The following is a 16682-nucleotide window of genomic DNA, read 5'->3' as shown; positions in this document are numbered from 1 at the left end:
CATGTGAAGGCAGAGACCCCTTTGATCTTAAAGTTTCCAGAACTTTTTTTCTGCCAGTGCTACTTAAGATTCCCTCCCCTCCCTCTTGTATTAGATCCATTCAATATAAACTATATTGGGTTCCAGTGAGCCAGTATCCCTTAAGATGCTTGTATGGTATAAACGGGAAGCAATAACTTACTAGTGGCCAAAACAGCTCTTTGAGCCTTTTTTTTTTTGTCATGTAATAATAAGATATTAGTCCTTACTTTTTTCAGTATCAAGCTGTTTTAGAAAAAAATTGGAAGTTAGAAGCAGACATATCTGTCAACTTTTAAGTTCTTGTTTGTTTGGTTGGTTTTTTACAGGAACTTTATACTTAATGAAATTTTACAGGAGCAGCTAACTGATGGGATAGGAGTTATTTTTGTACAGAACACTTCTTACAGGCTTTTAAGCACTGGAGAAGCAATAGTAAAGAGCAGGAACTATTTGGAAACTTCCAAATATTTGTAGTGATGTCTGGAGTAGTTGGAGTATGCTGTTCCTTGCCAGAAGAAGATGCAGTAGAAAAAAAAAAATCAATACAGAAAAAGTATAGAGTTTGTTATGAGAAGTCTTTAGAAATCTGCATGTGTTCTGTGTTGTCTCTCTGAAGTGGGAGATTCAATGGAGCTTGTGAGCAAAAGTGTGGTGGAAGCTGAAGTCCTGAGTAACCAGTAGGACTTTGTGTCATTGGTGTCTGCAAGACACTAGGGAATGGTTTTGGACAATGGTCTTGATAGGGCTGATTTCATTCTCATTGATGTAAAGCAATAGAAAAACTGATAGGTTTTTGTCTGACTGAATTGCCAGAAGCAATGATAAGATTGTAAGACTGCAATAAGCTTGCTATCTTTTCCTGTTTTCTCAAAAACAAAACAAACATACAAAAAAGTAATGGGCATGATAATTCTAGAAGCACAGGTACCCTCTTTTGTTAGGAAGGTGGTATTACACTACAGAGGAGTGTCCTACAGGATTGTGTTTGTGAGTAATGTTATTGTGAGAGATGCTGACGGGCTTTTAGAAATCTAAATTCAAGAACAGAACACTACAGGGTTTTGGAGGCCTGTTATGTATTTATAGATGTATTTACACAGCCCTATATTCCATCTCCCGTAGTGCTTGCCCGTCGTCTTTTTCCCTCTAGGCTATCGATAGGTACCAGTGTGCAATGTGGACTCCATGTATTTCAGAGAATTATCCAAAGCCTTTCCAAGAGGACTGAGTAGTTGCCCTGTAAGGCTTCATATTGGCCTACCTTCGTTACAAAAAGATGGACAGTAATAGGGATAGGTTTGGTGAAACCAAGGTAACTTTTGTTAGGGTAGAAGTTGGTGCAAAAAGCCAATAATTCATGGGATCATACTGAGGAAACTCTTCTTCCCAGTTCGCTCAGCTCATGTCTAGTAGCTTACATGGGTAACCCTACAGAGAGAGAGAGTTGGCAGGGTAAAAGCTTCATACCATGTTACCATGTAGACTTTCCAACTTTTGCCCCTTTTTTGCTAGATTTAAGGGAAAAAAAAAAAAGGTATATAACTGAAAGTTACTAACTTAATTAGGATAAAACTATCATGGTGGTCTTCTTATCTGAAGTAGTAATAACGTTTCAGGTTGTTGTAAGCTGCTCTCTGTGCTGTGACTCTTGTTGCAGTGCCTTTATAGAGCCTTTGTAAGACCATAAAGGCAATTCTCTAGCTGGTTTGGGTCTTCAGCTACTTCCTTCCTATAATCTGGCGAACTGCTGAGGTATAAGAGTAGGCATGTGACATAATATGATATGGAAGACCAGAATTAATAATGACAACTAAACAGTACAGTGATTAAAAAACGTTTTTGATGTGGGTGGATTCAGCACAGCATGAGATGACTGCCATGCTCCTGTGTTTGGAGCCCATGAGCACATGGCTTTGAGAGGCATGGTACAGTGCTGTGCTATAAACATTGCTCCATGAAAACATTTTCCCCATGTGCAGTAGCAGTAAAACACTGCAACCCTAAACTGCACTATCTGTAGGGCAATATGGTGTGGCAGCTGCATTGGTTTAAGGGGTAAGCTCTAAATGTAGCAAAGGAGCGAGCACTCCTAGATGTGAAAACATCCAGCCTCCTCCTACCCACCCTGCACCACCGTCAAACTGCAGAGCGCAGAAGTAACTTACCAGAAGCTTTTCTCTTATTAACTTGATTTAGGGGTTGACTATATAAAAGCCAAAGCTTAATATGTTCCCACATAGTAGCTGAGCCTCTGCAACTGCCTGCATTCCTGCTCTGTCCTCAGCAGGGCAGTTCAACATGACTTAAACTGTTCAGATTTCGGGGGAAAACTGGTCTTTGTGGGATTCTTCTAACTTCTTTCCTGGTGGACTGAAGTGGAGTGCAGCTTCCTTGGGGGTGGGGGTGGGGGGGTGTTCCTTTGTGCCCCTGGACATGCAATACATTCCTGGTGCTAAACTGTGAGTGCCTTAGTCAGGTTTCAGATTCGTTTACATGTATGTGACAATCTAGGAAGGAGGTTGCAAATTGCAGACAAGGTGTATAGCTGTTCTTGAATTTGTTGTCAGCTCTCTTCTCATGAAAGACATACCTGGGAATGCTTTGCTTCAGTGCTGCGTGTTTCAAATATGTGTAAACCTAACATAAAAATTTTGGTAGGAATTGGCTATGCTTTAGAGCACATTCGTGGAGAAGTCTTGAGTATGTACATTTCTCTTGAAGACAAAAAAAAGTGTGGAGGAATTAATTTCATAACAAGACAGATGCAATAATGCACTATTGTTGTGTGAAAGCAATAGCTTCTTTCAGGATAGTGACGTGAACTCTGGGTTAAATTTAGCTCAGTTAAAGTAAAACCCCTTTTTTAACTGTCAGATATACAAGTTCAGCTTTGACACATACATATCTAATCACACTCTGTATTGTAGTTAAGTGCTTTATTTATCACTAAGTTAAATTCTATTCTCAATTATACTTGTAACTTTAATTTTGTTGGGATTGCACTGTTATAGCTGGGGACAGTTTGGCCTTATGTGAGCAAGTTAAACTGTTATGTGGACAAAAACTGAATCCAGCTTGCTTCATCATAACAATAATGGCTACACTTTATAAACAGGTATACAATATAATGTTTTCTGTCTAAGCAATTCAGTGTTAAATGATCACAGAGAACAAGTTTATTGAGTAGGACAAAATATAACTGCAGGTGTTCCTCTTCTAAAAAGACCTGAAATAAGGTATCTTAAAATAGTTCTTGATGAGCTGAAATGCTGTTATGAATGCACCTATTTGTTGTCCCATATAAGCTCATGGTACTGCATTGGGGTGCTTCTGGTTGAGAGGCTTGCGTTCCTAATTGGCATACGGTCTTGGATTTAGCTTTAAAACCGTAAGTATCTAACTCTGACTTCAGGCATTCCAACACGAAGCACTTCTAAACTTTGGAAAAAATAATCTTCTGGTAATATGGCTTTCTTCTTTGTCCTTTTAAAAGGATTGTGGCATGGTGGTGTATTATTATAAACTGCTGCTTCAAAACAAATTGTACTAATGTACTGAGACTGACTCGAAGTAGTGTATGTTTTGTGGGGAGCAATAAAAAAAATCTTGAGCGGTAACAGAAGAGAGGGGAAAGGTCTGTTGGACTTTTTTGCAGAGCCACAGACTCTGCTTGGGAAAGAAAGCCTCCTTGGTTGCAACACGTGGTGTAGCCTGAGCCACAGGTGGTGATACATGACAATGTGGTGGCTCATTGAAAGGGACCAAACTTAATACCAGAAGAGGGATTGATTTCATGCTCTGGCTGGGTTGTGAGAATTCAGATTGGGAGACAACAGTGCCCCACAAGAAGACTTCTACTTTCCTCCCAGCTTTTAAAAGTATATGACTGGGTGTGGGAAGAAGAGTTTGGGTATACTGTGTTTGAAAACTAAAAATTTAGCAACTGAAGTCACTGATAGTCCATATACTTAAAATACACCCTTGCCTAAAATATAGCTGTAAAATACACTGTGCTTATTCCGGAACAGTTGTGTGTCAAGGTTGCTTCATTAAAGTGTGAGATTGGGGTGGGGTAGGGTAGAAGAAGGATTGCTGAAAGTATATAGTGTGTTTGGCTGGTAAAAGCCCAAGGGTAAATTTCTCAGGAAAAGACAAGTTCACAAAGTAACAGAGAAAGAAGACAAGTCTAGGATGTGCTTTAGAGAGTGGTACAAACAGGTGGCACAGACGTGCCTCATCTAGAATGGACTCCCTGCCTTGTTTTGCCTAATGCCCTCTGGCCACTGCATGGCTTAAATAGCCTGACTTTGGAAGAGCAGAACAGTAAAAACAAGCTTTTCATTGCCAATTGACCACATTTTAGATCTTTCTTTTCTCTGTCTTCTTTCCTTTCTAAAGTCAAACTAAACTCAGACTTTTCAGTGAGGGCAAAAATAGTATGAAAAATAAACTAACCAATTGTTATTTTTTTAGACCAAAAAGGAGCTTAGTCTTGTTTCAATGCATGCGTGTCGGGTTATTGTAGGAACTATTCATCAGTATTCACTGGCCTGGCTTTGCACAGGGGGCTGGACCAGATGACTTCCACAGGTCACCTTTCAATATAAACTAGCCTATGACTTGAGAGCATCCACTGAGGCAAAAATATGTATTCCTAAAGCTATAATAAACCAGTTATAATTTATGTCACTTTCCCCACCCCCAAGATTCATTATAACTAGCTCTAAACTGCCCCTCCACTCCATAAACCCTCTTTTTGGAAATACCATGTGAGGCTTATTTCAAATTCTGGATTAAATGGCTGAAACTATAACGCCAAACACTAGAAACTTAAAATGTCAAATTTTATTTTTTCTTCACCCTTTCTCATTAAAGGGAGAAAGATGTGATGTTCTGCTGCTTTACAATTCTTGTTTTTTGGGATTTTTTTTGTTCCTCTTCACCTGTCCAGAAGACAGTCTTTTACGTATGTTTACTGGATATGAAGTTGCTGTTTAAAACAAAATGTTAGCCTTTAGACTTAAAGACTTTATTGTTGTTATAGTCAATATGGACTAGATATTGTTAATGTCACTTGTTTAATAACCTCTTACTACTCACAGATGCCAGGAAACATGCTTCAGTGAAGACCTGAAGTCTTTCTAAAACAGCCTACACTTTTCAGCTTTGAAAAAATAGCATTGTTTTTTTCAGGTTGTTCCCATTGGGTTTATTAGCTCTAGTGGTGTATATAGAAGTCTGGTGGTCTATAACAAACTTCTCTTTCCAGGGGAGTGATAGGTACATCGTATCTAGTGACACCAGAGCACAGCTGAGATTTCTTGAAAAGCTTGATCACCTAGAAAAGCAGAGAAAGGATGAAGAGGAACGTGAAATGTTGCTTCGAGCAGCCAAGGTAAGAACTTCACTTCTTGCTTTCCAAGCAAGTAGTGGTGTCCTTTAGTCTGGTGAACATCTTCAGGTTTCTCCTATTTCTGCTTTAAATGTGGTAACCATTAACCCTGTAACTGGAAATCTGTGATGTTTAGGATAGCCTAGGCTATACAGAAAAGGATTTTAGCTTCTTACATTCTTTTAAAAAAATCACAGGAGTTCTTTCAAATGTGTGGTGGGGTGAACTCTTCTTTTGAGATTACTCCTACTGGTCAAAATGAAATAAAAGAAGTATTCACATAGCTGTAAACATCCTTCCTGGCTCTGTTTCTGGCTCTGAATTTGGTATGTCTTTCTCCATATCTGTGTATGGCACTGTTTGAAAATGTGGGTTCACTGTGCTTGTTGGGTTCAGCAGCTGGAGACTGGTGAGATCCACCACCCTGCCAGATGTATTTGTTTTCTGTAGTCAGATCAGAGGGCTAGCCTTGGAGCTGGTACCCTAGCATCTGCGAACCCCTGATGGAGCCACTGCTAGTACAGAATAAGTACCCTTCTTCCCCCTTCCCTCCCCTCAAGAACAGGAGCAAAAGAAAATTCAGTAGGTGTTGCTCCATCAGATGTGATCATCTTCTGTTTGTTGTTTTTTTGGTTCTGTTTCAAGCTGAATTCTGGGCCCCTTGGACTTGAAAGAGTCATGTTGTACTTGCGCGAGTACGACTCCCTTTCTTTCCTATACTTCCTGTCCTTTTTAAGTGTCTGCTGCTGACATGAACAACATCATGCCTAGACTGGACCTGACTGACAGTGTTAGCATCATTTTCAGCTTAATCTTGCTTCAGGCTAGAGCAGAGGCAGACGGCCCAGATGAGGAGGGGGGTGCGTGTATGTGCGTGGAGGGGGAGGGAAGCCAGCCTGGATTAAGGCATTCGCCCCTGAAGCTAAATCTTTCAATCACCAGAGAAAATTGTCATTTATTAAATATTTAACGGATACGATGGTGTTTGGATGCCAGTAATTTCTATTCAATCTTTTTCCTCTTCCTTTGGTAGAGCCGTTCCAATAAAGAAGATCCAGAGCAACTGCGGTTAAAGCAGAAAGCGAAAGAGGTAGGACTTTCCAGTTACCATGCTTGCCTTTTTGTGTTGAGAGAAGGTTGGCAGCCCTGTCCTGGCAATTAGGTCAGGGTTTATTTTGCTGCTGCATACCATTTGCAGAGGCCTTGGGGAAGGACAGGAACTGCCACAGGCAAGGGCAGTGCTTCAGATGAGGTCAATGAATTATGAGCTCTCTTTTTTAACATTTTATTTTTGTAGTTTCAGTCCTGTCTAGAAACGGTCCTTTGTAAACTGCAGCAGTACACTTGGTAGGAATATAATGTGGGATTAGAAAAAAAAAAAAAAAGAAACTTTGAGATTTAGCATCTGGGACTGTACAATAGGCTACATTTTTCCAGGGTAATTGTTCGTTTTGTAAATCTGATACTGCTTATAATTCTTTGGCTGGGAGGCGGTACTGGGATTTAGTTTTAAATGGAAAACGCCTCTGGCTTTTAATTTTCTGGGCCCAGCAGTTTTCTGTTCTGGAATGGAGCCCTTGTTTCACACAGTTCATGTTTAGCTGCAGGGGTTTTAGTTTATGGCTTAGACTGGTTAAGCTTTTACTCCCAGAGGCCTCTGCATAGCAACTGTAGAAATCAACAAATAAGTTCATTTATGTCTGCAGCCTCCTCTCAGTAGCTGACTTTTTACATTTCCCAATATCCATTTCCTGACTTTTCTAGCCTGAGAGAAAAAAGCTCCACTAATTGGAGCTTATTTTAATTGAGCCTTAATATTGGATCTCACTGGAGTTGCCCCCAGAGCTACTGGGAACAGAATGAAATGAAAGTACCTAAGGTTGAAGATGTGTGTGCGTGTGTATGTGTGTGTGAAATTTTTCACTTGACCTACAGATTCTTTTCCCTGCTGAATAAATCATCAAGCCTGTTCACATTTCTGATTAAGGATCTGACAGCAGACGATAATAAAGACAATTGAGGTGTGAGACGTGTGATACAGAGCTGAAGAAATTGGTTTCTATAGTTACTTGACTGATTTAATGCAATTTTTAAGGATCTTTGTGCTAAATGAGAGTGTTTTTCTGAGCAACCTTTTTCCTTAACTGTGCCTCTTGAACTATGAAATTTGTTGTTGCTTAACATTGCTGCACTTGGCTCCTAGGTGCCAGCAGCAGCAGCAGCAGGTTATTTATGAATGCTTTAAAGGCCCTTATTGTTTGGATTAATGTAGAAGCCCAGGCAAAACAAATGGAAATCCAGTAAAATAGTATTAGAATCAATGCTCTGAATTTGCACCATAGTAGAAGAAATTTGTAAAATAAGAGGAGAGAGAAGGAATTTGCTTTACTATCTCTCTTTTAATTCTTTCTTTCTGCTTATAACTCCTTCTTCATGCTTACAATCTGTGAGTACAAAGTTGCCCTAAAGCCCTTCCCAGTTTGCCTCTAGTGCCACCAGGATCAACAATCAGTGGGTGATGCTAATTTGTCTTGTTTTGTAGGTGGTTTTACCTCTGCATCATCTGGTCATTTCTAGAGGTTCTTTCCTTTAATAAAACACTGCAAAGTGATTCATTTATGCAGCTTCTTTTCTCTCTTCCTCTGAACATTAATGTGTAGGATCTTGAAAAATACTCCATGATTTGGATATTTAGAACAGAAAGAAGTTAGATATGTGTTTTGGGTCTTTTTTTTAGATTTGTTGGTATTGTTAATGAGATTTCTTTTAAAAAGTGGCATATAGGTGTACAGAGAAGGAGCCAACAGAGTGGAGAAGGCGTCTTAAGTTTAGTGCTTGGTGTTCTACTAAGTGCTTGAGTTCACCTCCTTCAGTGCATCTTATCTTGTGCCAGACTAAGACAGCCTTCATAACACTTGTCCTGCATATTTCTCCATGCTGTGCTGCTCCCACAGAGACCATCTCCAACTGCTTCACCAAAAGAAGAGGAGGCAGATGTGCCTCTTGGGACAGTGCAAATCTTTGTGTTGGTATTGCCTTGCCCTCTGTCCTGCTGCTTTGTTCTCCAGAGAATGAGGCGGGCAGAACTTCTCCAGGCTTCACATGCCACACAGGACACCGATCTTCTGTGCCAGGGGTGCTTTCTCATCTGTAGGACTGTCTCAAGCTTGAGTGGAAATGAGCCCAAATGCAGCTGGTCATGTTTTGGCACTTTATTGACAGTTTGGAGATAAATGGTCAGCACACATTTGCATTAAAAAATGCAAACATCAGTAGAGCTGGAATAAAAGCAAAATAAAAATCAACAAATATCCCAAGGCTGAAACTGGTAATGCAGAAGCACAGTGTGTACTGGGATGAAAGCCTGAAAAGGCTCACCATTGTCTCTGTCTTGTGTTGTGAGTGTAGCCTGCTCCTAAGAAACCATACTTGGGCATTTTGATACCTCTGTCAGCTGGAATCAGATCCTTTCCAGGCCACTCTGGTTGAGTATCCACTGGAAAGCCTGATCTGATCCGCTTAAGTTCTTTAAGAATGGATATGGGCCTTCCTTCCTCAAAGCTGTCTTTTATGTGTAGATGGTGACCCCCGGGAGAGGGGAGAGGGTGTGGGGTAATGGCACTGGAGCATGTTCTAAAGCAGTGTTTCCCAAAATGCAAAGTGTACATCCTAACAATGAATACTTATAAATCCAGGATGTGCTGTCATCCAGCAGCTGGAGGCAACATCTTAACATTGCTGGTAGTACGTCCAGAGACTGGGCAGTGGATTCTTTTATCCAAAAGGCTATACATAATTGCTGTGACCTTTTCATCCCTTTTTGCATGACCTATTGCCTCAAACTTCCCCTATCCATGCTAAGTCATTTACTTTCTTATCTTCTTAGTCTATGTAGCTTGCTATGAATTAAGTCTTTATTTACTTCCCCTTTTCACCTGTTTCAGCAGATTTTAATACCTACAGAAAGTGCTCATTCCTTCTGAGACAGCTGCAAGGCTTGCCCCAAGCTGCTCCTTTGTGCACTCAAGAATTTTGTCCTTGCTCACCTCATGGGCCAGCTCTTTGTGCAACAGCGTTCCTGAAGTCTGGGTAAATTACCCCTGCTTTTCATTCAGCCTTATCTGCCACTTCAAGCTGAGAGGATACAGTCCTTTTATTGTCCCTGATGCTTGCACTTTTAAACCATAACATTTTTTAGGTGCTTTCTGTTATTTCCTGTTCTACTTTCAGTTACAAAGAAAATGTTCAGTTGATGCAATTCTTGTAGCTGTATTTATAGTTCATCTCTGGCTTCATCCTTCTTCTGAAATGAACTTACTTAAATTGAGTAGGTGTAGGGTACTGTCAAATGTGCAAGCATGCCATATGAACAGAGCATCCCAGAAGATCTGTAAAAATGTCAGCATTAAACAGTGTGTACTGTAAATTTAAATATAATCCCTGATCTTTTGTACTTCTGTCTCTCATCTTCAAACGTGAGTATGCTTGTAGTATGGCTTCAGGAAGCTTAAGGCTGAGGCTGGGTAAAACTTTCAGATTGTACGTGTGCAAGATCGCTGCTTGGGGTTGAGCAGGTGAACAGGTATCGTACTGACAGCATCTTTGCTTATTCCATAGGACCTACCTTCAACTCTGCTCTTACCTTGTAGCACCTTGCAGCATCTGTCGGTGGATACAGGTGAGCAGCCACATCTTGAACTAGGGGAAGGAGTGTGTGGAGCAAGCACCTGATGGACAGCAGACTTGCCTGCCCCATTCCTTGCTCTTCCAGCAGCTCTGTTCGCTTAGGACTACACAGGTCTTCCCAGTCCCTTTTTCCTGCCTTCTTGACGCACTTGTGCATTTTACTGTTATGATTTTGACACAGATGTTACAAGACAGCAGCAGATGAGATGCTGAGAAAATTCAATACCTTTAGTATCAACTGATGGGGAGGAAAATAGCAAATCCTAGGTTTTTTGTAGAGACAAACCAAACCCCATCAAAAACACTGAAAAAAAAAGTCTGCATGATTCTGATGAGTTCCTGGGTTCTATATGGTAATGGCTGAAATTTAGTTGTTCTGTAGTATCTTTTTCCAAAATAATCTTTTTTTTTTTTCTATTTCATGTGTCTATCCTAACGCTTTCCCTTATTTCCTCTCACGTTCTCAGGTAACAAGTAACTGTAACCTGATTCTTTTTCTGCTGCTCTCCCTGCTCTCTCCAACCCACGTTTTCAAGCTGTTTGTTTCCTTTTTTCCCTACACTTCTTGTGCTGCTTCCGTATCTAGTCTTCTGGACCTAATAGTTCAAATTCTTTAAGACCACTCTTGTGGCAGGGGAAAAGGAAACTCCCTAGTTAACCATAACCTCTCAGAAAAGCAAACAAGATGCCGCAAGCAAAATAAGATCTCATCGCAATCAATTGGCTTTTTATGAGCCTTCAGTGACATCCTGAGAGCTTCTGCTTAATTATCTGATTTATATTATCTTTATTGTTCTGTAGTGTTTCTTACCTGCTTCTGCATGTTTTGAAAAAAAGCCTGATTATTGAACAGACATAAATTTTCTTACCTGCAGTGTAGCCTTACAGATAGCAAAGGGCTATCATCAGAGATTCATTGTGTTACGAGTCTTGCTGAAAGTCAGGGATGGAAATCCTGTAAAGTGTTAGATTATTGAGCAAACTGAAAAGTGAACCAAATCCCTGTTTGTGGCATTCATCTTGGTGTTTTGAAGGAGCGTAAGAAAAGAGCAGCTGAGATACTGCGTTGGATACCCTAAAACCAGCTGGCTGGAAGATGATAGCAACTGTCTTTATCTAGTGAAAAACAAAAGCCCTCCCAAAACTCCATTAAGCCTGCTGTTGGATTTTAAAATAGCCTTTTCTAAATTTCTCTGAGAGACTATAATGGACATGTAACCAGCTGAAAGCATGGCCTTGGAATAGAACCTTGCTAGTAGTGGAAATTTTAGGACTAAAAGTACAACAGAAAGATGATAACGGAGAGCCGGAGAGTTCTGTGCCAGGAATGAGTGTTGGGTGGACTGCACGATGAGATGGAGAAACCTGCAGGTGGAAGATAAGTCTTAAACGTTCTCCAGCTTTGAGACCTTAAGAGTGAGTGAATGAATACACAGTGTTACAGCAGCTGAAAATCATACAAAATATCATGCTTTTGGAAGAACTGTGAATGGTTTTAAAGTAATGTCTTGGAACAGCTGGACACTGTCCCATTGTGACAGTGCAGATCTGCTGATGGTCATTGAGTAGTCTTCTCACACGCGATAGCATCTGAAACAAAAACTACAAAATATATTGCTTTGGTGTGGTGTGCCATAGCCTTTTCTTGGCCTTGCAACAGAAGTAGCCTGGGCTATGTCTGAAAACACACATAGAGAGAGCTTGGTAATGAATGTTAAGCACCCAGGAACTTCGCTGGGCTTCCAAGTAAGACAAGCTGATGAGACTGCATGAAAGTATGCTCCAGGTGTTCTAGAATACAGACATGCATCAATAATTGTTAAACAAAACAAAAAAAAGCCCTCGTAAAAGGAAATACACACTCCACACTTGAGAGATTCTTAATAATTAGGAGTCAAGAAAAAAAAATAATTAGGAGTCAAAAAGTCACTGCATCCTGGACTTTCTTCTTAAATTCTGTGGGGACCTAGTTATTTATGTATTAGAGAATATCAAATATCAACTGAAGGAATTTTATTTTTTTTCTTCTATGGGTAGATTACTTCATGGCTATCCTGGAAAAAAATCTCTGTTGTTCTCCAAAACATCTTATTGCACCCTTTAGTTCTAGACAGACAAGGCACTTGGTCTTGGGGGACACAGCTGTGGTAGGAGCTGTTCTGCCACTGAAGCATGTATGTGGAATATTAACCTGAAAGAAACCTACAGTATTTTATATAGCCCTATTATAAGTTAGGACTGCATATCAAACCAGTGCGTGCTATTCTGCCTTTCTGCTGTTAAATAGAAATTACAACAGAGGGAAAAGTCAGTGGAAACTAATTGTATGGCTAATTAAAACAGTTTGAAAGGAAGCAATTGCAAGAAGAGAAATTGCATTATAGGCAAGAGGAGAGGATGATAAATGTTTAAATATGCAGCCTTCAAATGTCAGTTTTCCTCAGAGGATGCCCCCCTTATGAGAAGTCTGCTATTCAGCTGCATTCAACCTGTAGGGCAGAAAATTTTGTATAGGAAAGGTAGAGGCTGGAGGCAGTAATGCTCATTGAGCTTTATGACAACCAGTGTGAGAGGCTTGGGATTGAAAACAGATTTTTAAGGTTTATTTTTCATTTTCGTCACAAGTTCCTTAAAATGCTTAAAGGGAATGCGAAAAAATTGGAGTTTGTTTTTTCCAAAGACAATGAAGGGAGAAGTGACTAGGAGCAGTAGAAAACTTTCAAAACACTAAATGGAGGACACAGTGAAACCCAGTGAAACTTTGAAAAAGATGGTCAGAAAAAAGAATGGATAGAAAGAAGAGAGAATTCACTTCAGTTGGATAAGTGGCCCCACTTAAAAGGTACCTCGATATTTAGTTCTTTAAAAATATACAATAAAGGGCAATAGTAAAGACTCATGTAGGTGTTCAGGTTCCTTTTTCACAGATGCAAGCTAGAAAAAAGTAAATGTTGATATTTGGTCACAGTTGCTTTGACTTACTTTGAATTTTAATATTCATTAATTTGTTTCATTTCTTTATTGTGGAAGCTGAAAGAATCAGGGGCTTCTGCCTCTTTTGTATGCTTATATGCCTTGCTTTTTTTCCCCCGCAAGTCTTATACAAATTCTTGTTCATCTACTTTAGTGCTTTTATTACTCCTGATGTACTTATTGCTGGATAGCACACATAACCCTTAGGCATACATTAACTTGTCTTCAGTCTTCCCTGGTTTTCTTTCCTGCCAGTTCTTCTGTTACTTTAAATATTTTATTTAATCTGTCCCATACTCTGTCAGCCTACAATGTCATATGTGGAGACATCCCCACTTTTCTCTTGGTATTAAACCCAGTATCTTGTACAAAGGCTTTTTAGTCTTTCCCTTATATTAATTGTAACGAAGTCCAGAACTGTGGTGTTTAGCTTCCCAATCTGTCTTACCAGGATTACTTCTGGGCTCATTTACATCCATACGGCTGTATTTATTTATTATTGCATTGCCGAGACTATTTTGGGTTGTGGTTTTTTTTCCAAACATAAGTTCCTAGCACTTAAATCCGAGAAGTGGAGAAAAGAAATCTCTCTTCATTTATTTCCTAGTACTTTACAGATTGAAGCTCCTGCAGAAATGGGCAGTGGTGTGAATTTCTTGAGATGCATGTCATCTGCCAGCATCGTGCTGGACAAGTGCCACCTGTTCGGCTTTTCTTTAACCTCAGACCTGTTACTGCTCTGTGAGCCCTGGCTAATACAGATGCTTAATTTCTTGTCTCTACCTTTAGAGAAGTCTTCCCTGGTAAAACTATTCTTGAGGATCTAGAGAGTAAGGTTTTATGTGCTTTGTCTTCTATGAAGGCTTATACCAAATACCCTGTTCTGCTTTGGGTGCTTTGTGACCGGACACGAGGGTTTTCGTTACTCCTTTTCGAAGGTGAACATCTATATTCAGCTAGGTAGCTCTTCTGTTTCCCCCCTTTGATAATACAGCCACCTGCTGCTGTACACATCATGGATTAGCTACTGTGAATTAGTTGCCTTTATTTGTAGTAGAGTCTACTTTTTCCTTTCTTCAGTTGTGTTTAAGGGATCCTTCCTTGCAGTGTTTAGGGAAAATCTTGCGAGATTTGCATAACTTGAATTATTGAAGCTCTGATAATGCGAACAACCACTCAGGTGGTACACGTATCATGTACTTCATAACTGAAAGGGTTTAAAACTAACTTGCAGTATTGCTTTAAAAAAAAGTCTCGGCATCTCATAGCTGAAGTACTTCTTGTGTTCTTATGCAACTTGAAATTTAATTTTTAATATTAAAATGCCACAAAAAATGTCCTTGGTGTAGTAGTAAAAGTAGATTTTGCATATTTTCTGAAATGTGGAGTATGAGACATAAGTGAGAAAAATATTTCTTTTCTTTGTCACAGAAGCTCTTTCTCAGTAGAGGATTGAGTGAAGAACAGAGAGGTCAATTTTAAAACCTTTCATTTTGTGTGATTACAGCCATGCTGCAAATGCCATTTCACTGTAAGGGAGGACTTTAAAACATACCTTACTTCTTGATTTGTGCTGCAGGTCAGATTAACTAAAATGGTTATTGTGTCACCCTAGAGATTCCTGCTTGCTGCAAGACCAGACTTTAAACCCTATTTTTATTATTAAAAAGGCCAGCAGCAACAAAGACTATTTTACAAGTTCTGAGACGTTTTCATAGTAATTTGATCTTTATACACAGGTTTTTAGAACTCTTTGTACTGCAATTCTTAGTGTATGTAAAAATTGGAAAGGGGGGAGAAGGAACATGAACATTCATTTGCCTCTCGCCTGGAGACTGTCCCCTCTCAATGCCCTTCTTGAGGAATGAATTTTGAATAGAACATGTGTTGGACTCCTGTGTCGTGATGGAACAGCAGCATGTTTCAGCAGATGAAGTAGGTCAGGTTAAGGGGAAACCTGCTAGTTTGTGAGTCCGGTGTATGGCAGGTTCCCTGTGCTTCTCTTGAATTGGCATTACACACTTCTGTCTTCAAGGGAAAAGAATCATCTGTTTTCAAGATACAAACCTGGGTTTGACAGTTCCTATTTGTATCCTATTTTAGTCAGAGACACCAATATTAGTAAAACTGGCCCCCAGAAGGGAGACAATACTAGATGCAGCTTCTCTGTTTTATATTTTAATAAAGTGTGTAATATTTTTACTGTCTTTCACTTGCTGCAGTGATCTTTCTGCCCTAACTTGTGTGCTACAAAACTGTCTGTTAAAGAAAGATTTGACTCAACATAGTTGCCTCTTGCTCTTTCCTAATCTTGTTTAGGAAAATTCGGCAGTAGTTAGCCAGACAGTATCCTCGGGTATCCCTTGATGTTATCTGCCTGTCTTCTCCTTATCCTGTGCTTTTAACTGCTCACACAATGTTTGGACATTTAATCTCACACTTTTTAATGAAACAAAACTTGATGAAAAGATGATTTTGCTGGTTTCAGCAGGGTAATTTGGATGCCTGCCCATATTACTTAATGGGGATCTGTTGAGTCCATTATGGAGATTGTTTAAATTCATTTGTCTTAATTATGTTCTCAGAAAAATCCCTGAGATGTCTAGAATGCAACAAGACTATGATTTCTTTTTTTCTTCTGCTCCAAAACCCTGGTGAGATTCTGCCTGATTTGAAAAATCCTTTGATTGGTTCTGAGGTGGAAAATATATCGGGGAGAGTAGATGATGGTAATGACATGCGTTTCCGGCGTCGTCTTGGGAACAGTGTGGTCAAAGATGCATCAATTCTGTTTCTAGAAAGCTCATCTTTTTCACACTGTCCACCAAGTGTCGTGCCGTCCTTTGTATCGGAAGGTTTTCTGCCAGCACTGCCCTCCAGCAGCAGTGCTTGCTCCTGCGGGGCCTCTGTGTCGACAGCATACTTTGTCAGTTTGATGCGCGGGGTAAATGGTGATGGTGCCCAGGCACCACCCAGTCCTCAGCCAAAGCAGCATTCTGGTATGCTACCAAGAGGAATTCAACCCACCCCATCCCCTCCACCCCATGCTGATGCCTACCCAAAGCCCCCTTGGTATTTAATGCATAGTTCTGCCTCTTGTCCTCGGTCTTTACCATGGCTGCCCATCAACATGAGCCCAACAAAAAGGAGAGGGGATCTTACTTCAATGCTGCTTCAAGCCAGTGACCAAATGTTCAGCAGCCACCTGTTTTTGACATGTCTAACTGCAGCGAAGCTGGTTTGTATGTGTTCTGTGGGGTTGAGGGAGCAGGGGGGATACGTTTTCTAATGACTCCCAGGGATGGAAGCACAAGGTTAGGCTAATAAAGGCTTTTGTTTTGGTTTGGTTTTATGTTAAGTTTAATGGTTTTAAAAGTCCTTTTCATTTTAAGTGTAATGATTCTTAAAAGTAAAGCAAATCATCCTTCCCCATATAGTTTTCTTTGCCACTGGAGCCTTTTGGAATTTAATCTGCCCCCAGACAGATGCCTTGTGCATGGCATGTTGTAATACCTCTTCTCAAGGCAAGAAGACTGTGGTGTACATACAACCACTGTGATGACTGAACTACATTGCTAGCAGGAAGGTGTACTTCTGTGGGGATGCTCTG

General features: G+C 40.1%; 1 protein-coding gene across 1 annotated transcript in view; it reads left to right on the top strand.

Moving 5' to 3' along the window:
- TAF4B (TATA-box binding protein associated factor 4b) overlaps positions 1–16682 on the top strand; it is a 75573-nt gene that overhangs the window by 44571 nt on the left and 14320 nt on the right. The window contains exons 12-13 of the mRNA XM_059815530.1: positions 5291–5416; positions 6447–6503. Coding sequence (XP_059671513.1) covers positions 5291–5416; positions 6447–6503 — 183 coding nt within the window. The remainder of the gene's footprint in view (positions 1–5290; positions 5417–6446; positions 6504–16682) is intronic.

This window comes from Gavia stellata, chromosome 3 (assembly GCF_030936135.1).
Source record: "Gavia stellata isolate bGavSte3 chromosome 3, bGavSte3.hap2, whole genome shotgun sequence".
Classification (NCBI taxonomy): Eukaryota; Metazoa; Chordata; class Aves; order Gaviiformes; family Gaviidae; genus Gavia; species Gavia stellata.
The sequence above is the reverse complement of the archived record's forward strand: the minus strand, read 5'-3'. Positions and strand labels throughout refer to the sequence as shown.